This window comes from Cyclopterus lumpus, chromosome 15, assembly GCF_009769545.1.
Source record: "Cyclopterus lumpus isolate fCycLum1 chromosome 15, fCycLum1.pri, whole genome shotgun sequence".
Taxonomy (NCBI): Eukaryota; Metazoa; Chordata; class Actinopteri; order Perciformes; family Cyclopteridae; genus Cyclopterus; species Cyclopterus lumpus.
Window position 1 is genome coordinate 6,378,169 of NC_046980.1, and position 12,651 is coordinate 6,390,819.

The 12,651-nt window shown below is 42.0% G+C and overlaps 1 protein-coding gene across 12 annotated transcripts in view; it reads left to right on the forward strand.

Moving 5' to 3' along the window:
* camk2g2 (calcium/calmodulin-dependent protein kinase (CaM kinase) II gamma 2) overlaps positions 1-12,257 on the forward strand; it is a 50,839-nt gene extending 38,582 nt beyond the window's left edge. Inside the window, exons 14-22 of one of the 12 annotated variants that reach the window (XR_004611111.1) lie at positions 1,526-1,606; positions 3,500-3,544; positions 4,654-4,708; positions 6,143-6,235; positions 7,545-7,620; positions 7,848-7,942; positions 8,719-8,970; positions 9,406-9,859; positions 10,212-12,257. Coding sequence is in view for 11 of the 12 variants with exons in the window: in XM_034551325.1 (XP_034407216.1) it covers positions 1,526-1,606; positions 3,500-3,544; positions 4,654-4,708; positions 6,143-6,235; positions 6,574-6,693; positions 7,545-7,620; positions 7,848-7,942; positions 8,719-8,951 (798 nt within the window). In the remaining variant the exon portion in view is untranslated. Of the gene's footprint in view, positions 1-1,525; positions 1,607-3,499; positions 3,545-4,653; positions 4,709-6,142; positions 6,236-6,573; positions 6,694-7,544; positions 7,621-7,847; positions 7,943-8,718; positions 8,971-9,405 lie in introns of all 12 variants that reach the window. The other 11 variants (XM_034551325.1, XM_034551314.1, XM_034551315.1 and 8 more) reach the window with 11 other exon arrangements.
* Positions 12,258-12,651: the final 394 nt, after the last annotated feature.

Below are 12,651 nucleotides of genomic sequence, written 5' to 3' on the forward strand. Positions count from 1 at the left end.
TTGGCTCTTAACCTTTCATCCACCGTCCGTCCATCTCTTGACTTTCTTGTTGGAATACTGATCTGCATTCAAGAAGCGTTTCTCTCTCCTTCCCCTGCAGTTAGCCTGAAGGGAAGAGTTCAACTTCATGATTAATCTACTGGTGTTTTTCACACGTCCCTATTTGTAATCCTTAGCTTCAATCTACACCTCCGATGTGCAGCTGAACCAACCGACTTTCTGGCTTGCAGGTTCAAACCAAACGAGACCAATAATAATTTTTGTGTACATTAGATCCCTATGATGAAAAATAACATCAACAACTTTCACAGGCGTTTAGAATAACACCAACCATGACCAGTGAACTGACCTTTATGTGTAAAATAAGTGGAGATCCCAAAATTTTTTTTTACTGTGAGTATGAGGTCATTTTTTGTTTTGTGCCTCTAAGTATTGCAAAAAAAATTCCAGAAATCACCACAATATCTTTTACTTAAATGCATAAAAGGCATCTCAATACCTCCAATCGACTTACAAATTATGTCTTTCATTAAATTCATTTATTTCCCAGGAGTGCAGCCGATGAACTCCTGTTTCAGTTTAATTTAAAACATATGTTGCGTATACTCTGGCTAAGCAGCAGAGAGGAAATGTCCATTCAGTAAAACAGAGACCGGCTGTGTGTGGGTTGAGGTGAGCTTAGCGCCCGTAGTCCTACTAAAGTAGTTTTCTATGCTTTAATATTGTATATGAGCCAAGAGGAGGAAGCAACCACATATCAGTCATCAAGGCCTTTCACTGCATGCACAGACCTGAACTGGGAACCATTATCACAAACTTTATTTTCTGACTCGTTTCCGCATATTTTGGCTTTGCGTCTGCCAGAAACGGTTCACCGATTTCTGCTGCGTGTTTTAGACTCAAAAGTTGTGATTTTTTTTTTATTTTATTTTTTTAATCCCAGCGGATGTTGATTCACGCGTTTGTAAAAAAAAAAAAAAAAAAAAAAAAAGTGCCAGAAAAATACTTCTAATCTGAAGAGATGTTCATTGTTTTAAAAAAAAAAAAGAAGAAAAAATGCATGTGCTGACTAACTTGTTCTGTATTTTTACTCTTGTTTTAATGTTGTAAATGCAGGAACACCTTCAATCACTCAATACACAGCTTTATAATAGACATATATAACTGTCAGTTAAATAAGTCAGTACACACACACATAGCGGTCTTAGCGGGACACTGATCTGTTTCTACCAGTTCCTGATGATCAAAAGAAGATATTACTTTAAAGCTACATGCACAAAGGATAGAAAATACAACAACTGCCCTTTTGAGGTGCACAAGGCAGCAGATAAATCTGTTTACCATTGAACGCCACTCTCACATTGTGCAGTTTTAAATATCCACACGCACAATATGTGTAGTATTAATATTGGCCGTGACATGGCTCTATATTCCTCGTCTCACCTGGGATCCCTATAGGCTGGTTCATGGTTGAGGCCCAGTGGGAGCAGTGGGAGTCATTCTGTGTTGTGTTTCTTTGCCCCAGTCGCAGGGAAACAACAGTAAAAACAGTGTAGTCAGCAGCAGCAGCACCAAAGACAGCAGCATGTCATCTTCAGCACCGATGGTACCTCATCTCTATTTGCTTTCTCTCACATTGCTTCTTTTTTTTTTACGGCATCATTTCATAGTTTTACATCTTTTTTTTTAACGTTCCGTTCGGTCTCCTCCTCATCTTTCTGTGTCACACACCCCATGTTCAGGGAAATCTTTTTTTCTACTGTGTCCTCCTCTCTCTCTCGCTCTCGTGCCTCATCCTCTGCCTCTTTGCTTCTGTTCTGAACACAAACTGTGATGTTGGACGTGGATTTGATGACTTTTAAAATTGAACGACTTGTTTGCGCCTTCGAGTGTCTCTCCCGGCTTGTGTTTTACTATCTATCTATCTATCTATCTATCTATCTATCTATCTATCTATCTATCTATATATATATATATATATATATATATATATATATATATATATATATATATATATATATATATATATATATATATATATAAATATAAATATAAATATAAATAAAACAAATTGCCCCTCGGTATGTCAATTGTAAATGATGAGGACTAAATGATGCAGCCCCTGTGTTCATATATGCAATAGGATTCAGCCATAAATCAAATAATAATATAATAATTATATATTAATATCTATCTATTTATTTAATCAAAGCCAAACCTCATCCCACCAGTCAGTGCATCAGTAAAGTCCACTGTTACCTTTTTAGTCACTGACCACACAGTTATATTAATTTTTAAAAAAAGGATTGGTTAAAAAATGTCCAGATTCCCCTCTAATCCATATGTCATCAAAGGGGCTGCGTGTTCTGAGGTTGTCGTTGATTGCCAATACCAGGAGACTGTTGTTTTGTGTATGAATGAATGTGCTATTTGGAGCTCTTGAATTAGCTTTGTGCTGAATGCTTCTGTGGAGAGGATGAGGATGAGGATGATGAGCGGAGACGCAAACACACATTCGCTTATTGCAGCGTTCATGCCATGTCGAAGGGAAAGGTTGTGATGGGGGGTGGGTGGGGGGGGGGGGGATATTAATATTGTCATAACTTCAGGAAGGTGATTGCTAGTGTTGATAATAACAAGCGTAACGTACACACTGAATAAAGTAATCTAGCGTCGTGCTGATTGTAATTCCTTTATTCACCAAATCTTTCACCAGCTCAGAAAAAACTGCCCTTTTTTCAGCTTTGTGACGATAATTCAAGAGGCTTTTGTTTTCTCGCCACATGAAGGAAACACTTTATCAGATTATCACAGACATCTGGAGATAAATGATAAATAAATGATTTTCACTGGGCAGGAAGTCCAGGAATATTTACCTCCTGAGATGTAAAGTAGGATCACATGGAAATACTCAAGTAAAGGGCCTTAACTTCTTACTTAAACTTGATTAAATGTACCACTGCATGTGTGATTCTGGTGGTGCTCTTACAGGATAAAAGGTTTGTTTACCAAAGCACACGTAATATAACGGTGACCTTCTTTCGGAGCGCTTCCTACACCAGCTCATTAATGTGTTTGCTTTTCAAATTATTTATTCCCACGTCGTATACTTTAGAGCTTCCCAGTTGTAACTTCCACTTGGATTATTGACGCAAACATGTACAGCTATTGAATAACTTCCAGGTGACATGAACGCAGCATAACCTCTGCACACTCACACCCACATGCACACGCAGCCACTCTCTTAAATGATCCTGTAGGCCACATTGCTAAAGACAGACCCGACACTGAGCACCGTGACACCTACGGTCATTTTATTTAGTCACCGTAAATGCTCCTCGGCCTCTGTACTGTAGCTCCTGTGCTTTTTGTTGTTTTTGGTGTGCGCACATGCATCCGTTTTTTGTGTGTGTTGTCACTGAGTCCGTTAGTATTCCCTGGTACACCCCTCACTCTGTCACCTCCCTGCATGGTAAAGTGTCTCCTACCTCCCCCCCAGGAAGCCCAGACAACTGTTGTACACAACCCAGCTGACGGCACCAAGGTAAGCCTTCCTTCTCCCCCACACTAGCCACTAGCCACCGGCCACGAACACTCGCGAGGAACTCGTGGAGGATTTTCTCTAAATAGACGGCAAATAGACTGCGTGCGTTTCATTGTGCACCTAATGTGAGCTGGCTTCTGTCGGCGTGCTTCATTATGTCTCTTCCTGTATACCAGGAGGGAGTTCACATGAGGGCCAAATCCTGTGAACTCCCCAAAAGCTGGAAGCGGATTGGCCGAGCTCCTGCTCGTAGTGAGGGGAGCTCACATTTTAATCGATGTGAAGTTGTTCCCCGCCCTTTAGTCATTAACTTAGTTACTAGATGACCGTCGTAATACATATGTGGCCTTTGCTGTGTGATGAAGCACCACTTCTACACCACACAGTAGTTATTAATAGTAGTATTAAGCGAATAAGGGGAAACCTGAGCCTTAATAGCCAAATATTATTGATCAAATTGAAACCATAGAAGCTCTGCAAATAAACGCCTCAACTACAAAACCATTTGGGAAACGGTGAAATATTACGATTAAACACTGTAAAAGTGTATAGTTTATCTGGTGGTTGTCCTTCAGACGCAGACAGTTTAAACTGACACGTGAATAGACCCCTTACTAATATGGGAATCCTCCACCATGCTGCTTGTGGTTTACGAGCTTGAACGATACGAGTAGCACCAGAGATTCAAATGCCAGTGCTGTTACACAATTATCTTTCCATTGGCACAAAGTTCCACGTGCACTCACAAACTCCTTCCTGTCACGATTAGGCACAGGATTACACACACACACACTTTGCTGCTTGTGCGTGTGTGTGTGTGTGTGTGTGGCTCTGTGCGCTTACCCTCGCTGCTGTCCTGGCTGGTCTGTGCTCCTGGGAGGGTCTTGTCCATCTGTCCGTCAGGTCGTCATTGTGTCCACATGGTCAAGGTGTCCAAAGCTTCCGACCCCGTCTCACGTTGTCAATAAAATAATTTGTCTTGCTGTTTCCCTTCTATTCCCCCCCCCCCCCCCCCCCCCCCCTCACACACACACACACACACACACACACTTCCCCATCATCATCATCCATCTTTCTCTCTGTCCACCTCTGTTCTCTCTGTCTGACAGGGCTCCACAGAGAGCTGTAATACAACAGAAGAGGAGGAGATGAAAGGTAGGAAAGGTACTTATCCAACTTTCACCTACTCAGCATGTCTTCTTTTTTTCCACTGTATCTTCTGTCAAGGTTTTTTTTTTTTTGTCACGGTGTTGAATTACCAGATCAGACGGAGAAAGATTTCAATACATCTCTCCACTGTGTGTTTGAGGTAATGCCTTGCTACTGGGTAGAGAGGTGCGAGGCGACCGTTGACTTAGCCGAGGTAGTGGAGGCTCGCAGATCCAGTGTGATTAGTGGTTGAAATATGAAATATGACGGACCGTAACGACCAATCTGACGTGTGGGGGCCGATGACGCTGTTGTCTCCATTCACATGCTGTTCAGTGCTCTGGAGCAAAATGCCGAACGTCTTTGCCTCATTTTTCATCGTTGGCGTGCATGAGCGCATGTGTGGCAGCATCACACGCCACTTAAGCCTTTAATTAGTCGTCTCAGCTCAGGGGATGACCCTTTTAATGTTTGTAGGTGAATGAAGTAGGACAGCGCTACCACCAGGAACAAGTTAATCCAGTTACTTAAGGCAGCTTTCTGCGGGCTTACCAGTCCCAGATCTTCTAGTGGATGATCACTGACATGCAATTGAGAGGCTCTTCTGTGTTCCCCTTCGGTTGAGTGCACTGATACAGCCCTTCTCTTTTCACTCAATAACTATTTGTTTCAATAAGTCACAACTTGGTGTAACTCAAATGTTTCGTACAGTTATCTTGTGGAATCGAAACCGAGCGCGTCAGTAAATATCAAAAGTGTGCATGTGCAGCAGGCCGCTGATCTCCATGTGGCCTTCATGCTTGAGAATCCAGCTTCTTAAAGGTTATTCAGTATTGCTCACACGTGACCTGAGAGGGTTGGCTCGTCCAGTTAATTAGTTTATTTCTTTGTGGCGTCTGAATCGGCTGCTTTTGATGCTTTCTGTCTGTGTGCAGTTGGTTTCTACCTCACTGCTCTGTGTTGGCGTGGCTTCCTAAGGATGCTGTGATGAGTGATTTACAGCTGGACTGTAAAACACATTAAAACTTGTCAGAGCTGTGGAAATGTAGGATTAGAGCTGCTGAAATTAGCAACTATTTTCATCATTCATCATTCTGCTGATAATTTCTTTGAATTGTTTTGTGTAGAAAATATCTGAATAAAATGCCTGTTGTAGTTTCCCACAGATCTTTTTGTATTTGGTCGACAGTCCAAAATTCTGAATAACAGCAAATCTTCATATATTCAAATGTTTTTTGATGAATCAATTATCAAACTATTTGCAGCTGTCGTATTATCATTTTATTTCTACATTATTCTTACATCTTACAGATTAAGGTACAAATGGATTCACTCGTAAAGAGTGAGACCTCTGAAGACAGTACGCTCACTGCCCGTGTGCATCTGTTTGTATTTGTGTGTGTGTGTGTGTGTGTGTGTGTCTTCGGATGGGGGGGGGGGGGGGCGCAGTGGCTGCCTGTGAGGCTGCAGACAGTGCAGTGGTAAGCCAGTGCAGCACCACTGAGGAACACACCCTGTCTCCTCGCTGCCCACCACCTACCTGTAAGTCGGCAGCAGTTTACCTGACTCACCTGTCAGCTCTTATCTTTGTGTCCCGACCTTAACCAACAACAAATCTACCCTGCAAGCCAAACAAACTTCTCCTCCTCTTCCTCCTCCACTCTTTCCACCCTCTGTCCTCCTGTGCTGCCATCTGCTGGCACCCAGGCCTCACTACAAGCTACTGTTCAGTCTCTACTGAGTGTCTGGAGGCTAACTGCTTCGTATACTTTATGCAGAATAAACAATATTTAAATACCATGCATATACTTATATACATGGCATCTCCGCTGTGCTAAATATACACTTTATTTTACTGGGATAACTGTGCCTGCCTGCAGCTGGTCCCCTGCAGGAGGCTGCTAGCAGCCCCAGTGTCCCTGCTCAGGGCTCCTGTCTTGGTCCTGAACCAGAGTCCGCTCTGGCGCCCCCCGCAGGCTTGAGCCGCAACCCGCAGCGGAGTAAGTGCCGGGCAGGTTGTGCAGTGCTTGTCCGAAAACTCCTGAAGTGGTGTTCATACCATCGTTTCTAACCTTCTGTCCAGAAGGTTTGAGGGTTCATGAACACAGAGGTACATGCAGGTGTGGAGGATTTGCTAGCCGTCTTTTCTGGCTCCGCAGCTGCATGTTCAGTGTGTGTGTGTGTGTGTGTGTGTGTGTGTGTGTGCATGCAGTTTGTGCATTTCCGTTGTGATGTCTTTGCCCATGAATTTATGCCAAATTCTCTTTTTATTTTTCTGCTGTATTTGAGTCATTATTTGCCCACTCCCAAAGAATTAGGCTATTTAAAATTCATGAATTGCAGTGGATTTCTTTGGCGTGTGTACTGTGAGAGATATTTAGAAATGCAAAGAGTTGTGACGAGTCATGTGAGTTCATTTCTTTTATTTTAATGGTCTTCTCAACGATACGTTTGCCCACATTCTGAGCTGTGATATCTTTAACTATTGATGGACATTGACAAACCTCACTCAACATTGGGAGGGCAATGCAACTGCTGCCCCAAGGTTGTGTCCAAATGTCAGCGATGTTTTGCTAGTTGTTAGTGAAGAAAAACACCTATTGTGTGTTTCTGTGTGAGACCAGTAAAGGTCCAGGTTTCAGTGGCACACGTCCTCTTGATGCTGTGTCTAATATGGATGGTGGACATCGTGGCGTGTTTCTTGTCCAGGGTGACTTCAAATGTCACTGTCATTATTACCAGAGGCAGCAGTGCCCATGTGACGACCTCATTTTGAATGCATTCAACTTCCAGGTGATTTCTGATGGTCCTAAACCTCTTCTGGTTGTCTCCCTGTCCTCCTCCATTCCAGCTCGTAAACAGGAGATAATAAAGATGACGGAGCAGCTGATTGAAGCCATCAACAATGGGGATTTCGAGGCTTACACGTAAGTCATCATCAAACCAGTACCTCACTTTCAAACGCAACAAAAACTCTTGATTGATTTTCCCTGCGAAATACAAACATTACTAGACAATGGTGCTTTTGGGATGAACACACCTTGAACGCTGTCATGTCATCTGTTCTGCAGCTGTGAGTTCTCCACATTCTTCTCTGCAGGATCTTTAATCTTATTGATTAAATTCATTCCTGGTTGTGTTTGTCCTCCGACAGGAGAATCTGTGACGCCGGCCTGACTTCTTTTGAGCCGGAGGCTCTTGGAAACCTGGTGGAGGGCATGGACTTTCACAAGTTCTACTTTGACAACCGTGAGTTTCTCAGAGTCTGAATTAAGACGTATTAATGAGTGTTTCAGTGTGTGTGTGTGTGTGTGTGTGTGTGTGTGTGTGTGTGTGTGTGTGTGTGTGTGTGTGTGTGTGTGTGTGTGTGTGTGTGTGTGTGTGTGTGTGTGTGTGTGTGTGTGTGTGTGTGTGTGTGTGTGTGTGTGTGTGTGTGTGTGTGTGTGTGTGTGTGTGTGTGTGTGTGTGTGTGTGTGTGTGTGTGTGTGTGTGTGTGTGTGTGTGTGTGTGTGTGTGTGTGTGTGTGTGTGTGTGTGTGTGTGTGTGTGTGTGTGTGTGTGTGTGTGTGTGTGTTCGTTCTTCAGACCTCAAAGAGTCAATATAATGTCATTCCTCACACATGCAAAGCTTCTTTTCTTTTAGATATTCTAAATTGTGACTTCACACCTAATCCAAATAGACAACATTTATTTTTTAGGGCAACTTGCAACAAACTAATATTTAGTTTACTCATATAGAAGATAAGAAAAGTATTTTTTGGCATCTGTCCCGTCATCTCTTACACTCTGCAGCGTGTCTCTGATGAACAGAACTTTTAGGCTTTAGTGTTTCCAAACACGCCAACTGGGCGAGGCGCGATGAAACATGAAAATGTCTTTATTGGAATACATTTATGACTTCACTTCCCCACTCGGTTATCTAATAACTGGCTCCTCTGACACGTATTGTACATATTGACGTATGTAATGTGCCGTCATCAGAAGTCCATTTACAACCCGCTGACCTGCACACTTCCATCCCTGCAGTGCTGAGTAAAAACAGCAAGCCGGTGCACACCACCATCCTCAACCCCCACGTCCATCTGATCGGGGAGGAGGCCGCCTGCATCGCGTACATCCGCCTGACGCAGTATATGGACGGCCAAGGCCGGCCGCGCTCCTGCCAGTCCGAGGAGACGCGCGTGTGGCACCGCCGCGATGCCAAATGGCTCAACGTGCACTTCCATTGCTCAGGAGCACCAGCTGCACCCCTGCAGTGAGCCGAGAACCCAGGCCCAGGTAGGGCGATCACTCCTGATGGACACACATGAAACTAAATGTATTTTCCATCCGTACTCTAAAAAACATTTTTTTTTAAATTAGATTTGTGTGGCAAACTGACATTTTATTGTCACTCATCACATACTATACTCCGACTATTTAATCCTATTTATTATAACGTACTATACAGTGGGGTTTTTAAAATGACATTTTCATGGCTATACTATGACATTTCTATTGCATACTATGTCTTTTTTAATAACATTTTCATGGCACACTACTGTGACATTTCCATGGCCTTTTCTTTATGACATTGTATGTCATTTCTTAAGCTTTGAATAGCGCAAACACAATTCCAGTGACTGATACCTCGGCCTATACATCCTGAACCATATGCATAGCTCGATGAAGCATCAGTTGTGTCACTGACCTTTTGCGTTCTTCCTCCTGCAGCTTTGCCTGAACTCTAAAGCTGTTTGGAGCATTTATCTCCGTGGTTGGATTGGTGCCTGGATCCCGACCAGGAAGAGGCTGCTTGGAAAGTTGTAAAAACATCAAAAGTGGCGAGAAAATACATTATAAATTAAACCAAAAAAAAGAGGAAAAAAAATAAATAAGAAGCATATTTCAAAAGCTTGCCTGAATGAGCGATCCAGTCCAACCCCAGCTGTGTGACGCTGGGGCCCGGCTGCTTGCAGATGGCGCATGCGACACAGGGTGATGCTGTCCTGGTCCTCGTCTCCCATGGCCTTTGTTCAGGAAAAGTATTAAAACTGTAGTACACGTAGTGTATATAACGGGGGCAGCAAGTATAATATTGGAATAATACTATTTTCTATGTTTTGGTTTCTAGAGCGCAGCAGAACGTCTACTACTAGTGTTCCCGTGTGTGTTTTACAGATCACAGGTATATTTGGCTTTATGGGAACTGGAGTGACTCATATCAACTTAATATCAGAATTTAACATCTGTTTTAAGCGTCTGTGCACAAAGTTTTAAAGGGGTTGTTGAAAAAGGGTAATAATAAATATAATAAATAATATAAGTTAAAAAAATGGGCAATTTTGTTTGATTATAATTGTGTATAAACAGATATTTATATAGGAGAAAAGGGGAAACATGATTATTCAAGGTGAAGGGAGGGGACTTAAGCATGTGTTTTTATGTTTTTTTGCCTACACAAAGTGTAAATACTAACACAAATATTCACACACCATGCATGTACACACACACAAACGCACACGCTCCCTGTGCTCCAGCCTTTAGGGTTGAGCCTCTTTGGACACATCCGTTTCCAGGCCAGCTCACCCTGAAGTTGCAGAAGGCCTCCATCCGTCTGCAGTGATGGAGTTGAACACCGAAGCTCCGCACATCTCTAAACTACCTAATCTGAAAAGCACGGACGCACTCACACGGCAACTCTTTGTGTACTTTTCTTTCCGATTTTTGTGTATTTTTGACGTGAAACTATATCTAATGGCCAGTACTGTTTTTGCACAGACACTTCCGACTCGATGCTGTTGCGTTCGCTCTCCCGAGGGAGCGAACCTTTCTGCAACTTCAGGTTACGCTCGCCAAAAAGAATTCTTCCCGTCCACCACAACTCTGCCCCTCTACTTCCATCGCCCCCGCCTCTCGTGCTCTCCACATCCTTCGCTTAAAGCCCTACTACGGTCCCAAGTAGCAACTCGCTGTGTAACGATGATGTCACCCTACTGCCCGGCCCTCGTTTCCGATTGTGTTCTTAAAATGTGTGTGTTGTCAGTCTTGACTTTGCTGTATTTGTGTGAAGTCCTGGAATTATTAAACAAAAAGCATGTTTAAAAAGGGAATGCAACTGAGGGATTGGACACCAAAAAAACAAAAACAAAGGGCATGATGGGTAGAGGGGCGATGCCGGCTGGAGGGCCGTGGGACCTTTTTTGCTGATGGCAATCAATGGAGTTGGTCCTTTTTTTTTTTTTGTCACTGTTGTAAATGTAATGGTTGTTTGTGTTTTGATGAAATTTTTATAGTTGTTTTTAGCCAGAACTGTTATAAAAAGAAAAAAGTGGGTTGAACTGAATGGAGGGGGAAGACTGCCACAACCCTTTTTTAATGTCCCCATTCCCCCTCTCACACTCTCACACACACTGACATTTTGAGACAAAACCACTTATTACACGCCTGTGGCTAATTATACTGAAACTCACAACTTTATATAAGCACACGACCTGCTCCTTTTAAAGAGGACAACATATCTGTGTCAATGGTTGCACTTCACTGTTTTTATGTCACTGTGGTAGAAACGTTGTGACTTTGTGCTGCAAAGCGTCTCCCGCTCTCCTTCGGCTGAGGCCTCGACGCGTCCAGTAGATTTTAAACAATAAATAAAACATTGTGAATCATTCGTGAGACCCGTCCTACTGTATGAACCGGCTGTGACATCTCTGACCTGCCATGAAAACATTCATGAAACGATGTGATAGATTTTTATTTATTTTTTATGGCTAGATTTATAGTAGATCCGCTTGTGAGTCAAGTCGTATAGTATTTGGACAGTTGGAAAAAGTTGAAATTGGTTTCTTTTTTATTTTTTGGGATCAATTTGAAGCCAGATATGATCTTCACAGCAGACCTTTTAAATAAGAATCCAGCTGTAAACAACTTTATACACCTCACATTCATCCCAGGGTGATAACCACTGTTGTGTTACGTTGTAGTCCAATTGTGGAATTTAATACGTAACTTTAATTCAAATTAAAAATGTTGACTTGGCCAACAATGTCACAATTATGTCTATTTTCTCATTAAAATGTAAATGACGTGTCCCGTCTTTGCCCACAGAGGACGACCGAGTGCCAATGAGGTCCATTGAAATGTGATCGATTGCTATTTAACATGACAGGGTATCGACTTGAGTCTCACTGATGTAAAAAGAATACGTGACCAAAAATAAGCTTCATATACATTTTTGTAACTCCATAGTTGAAATACTTTGGCAAATGTCTCATATATATATATACACACACACACATAAGATACAGAACTCGACTGACCTGAGTGGAAGAAAGGATCGTTGCAATGTTGAAAAAGGGAAATTTAATCTTAAACGACAGAATATATGCAGTTCTACAAATGGAGGAAATATGCATGTCTACTTTCTGGTAATTTTTCAATGTTTTCTTGGAAATCTATGTTACTTGCATCCTCGAGGTTATGAAATGGCTCCGTCCGAAATCAAACGACGTGATCTCGCAGTAAAAAGCATAAATGATTAGAGAAAAGCCTTAGCTTGTATGTAAAGTACGTTTGTTGCATTTTAGCCTTATACTAAAAAAGGGACTACGTGTGTCTATACTCTGAGTTTCATTTGGATGCTGGATTCTTTTGCATGATCATACAGTTAATAAACATACATTAAAAAAAATCAGGTGTTTGTTTGGATGGTTCTTTGGAAATGAAAGAGTATTTAATAAATATAGGTGTTTCTCTCATGTTGCAGCTTAACATTGGCCTTGTGTGGTGGATGCAGTTATCAAAGTATAATGTTATTTACAACTGTTTTTAAAAGGAGCATAAAGACATTACAATAGTGTACATCATATGACAGCATTTAAATAATTAGGAGCAAACTGTAAAGTTTCCTTTAAATGTCGTGAAATCTAAATATACATTTTAAAATATTGTCCTTCTTACGCTGAGGATTTTAACCAATAT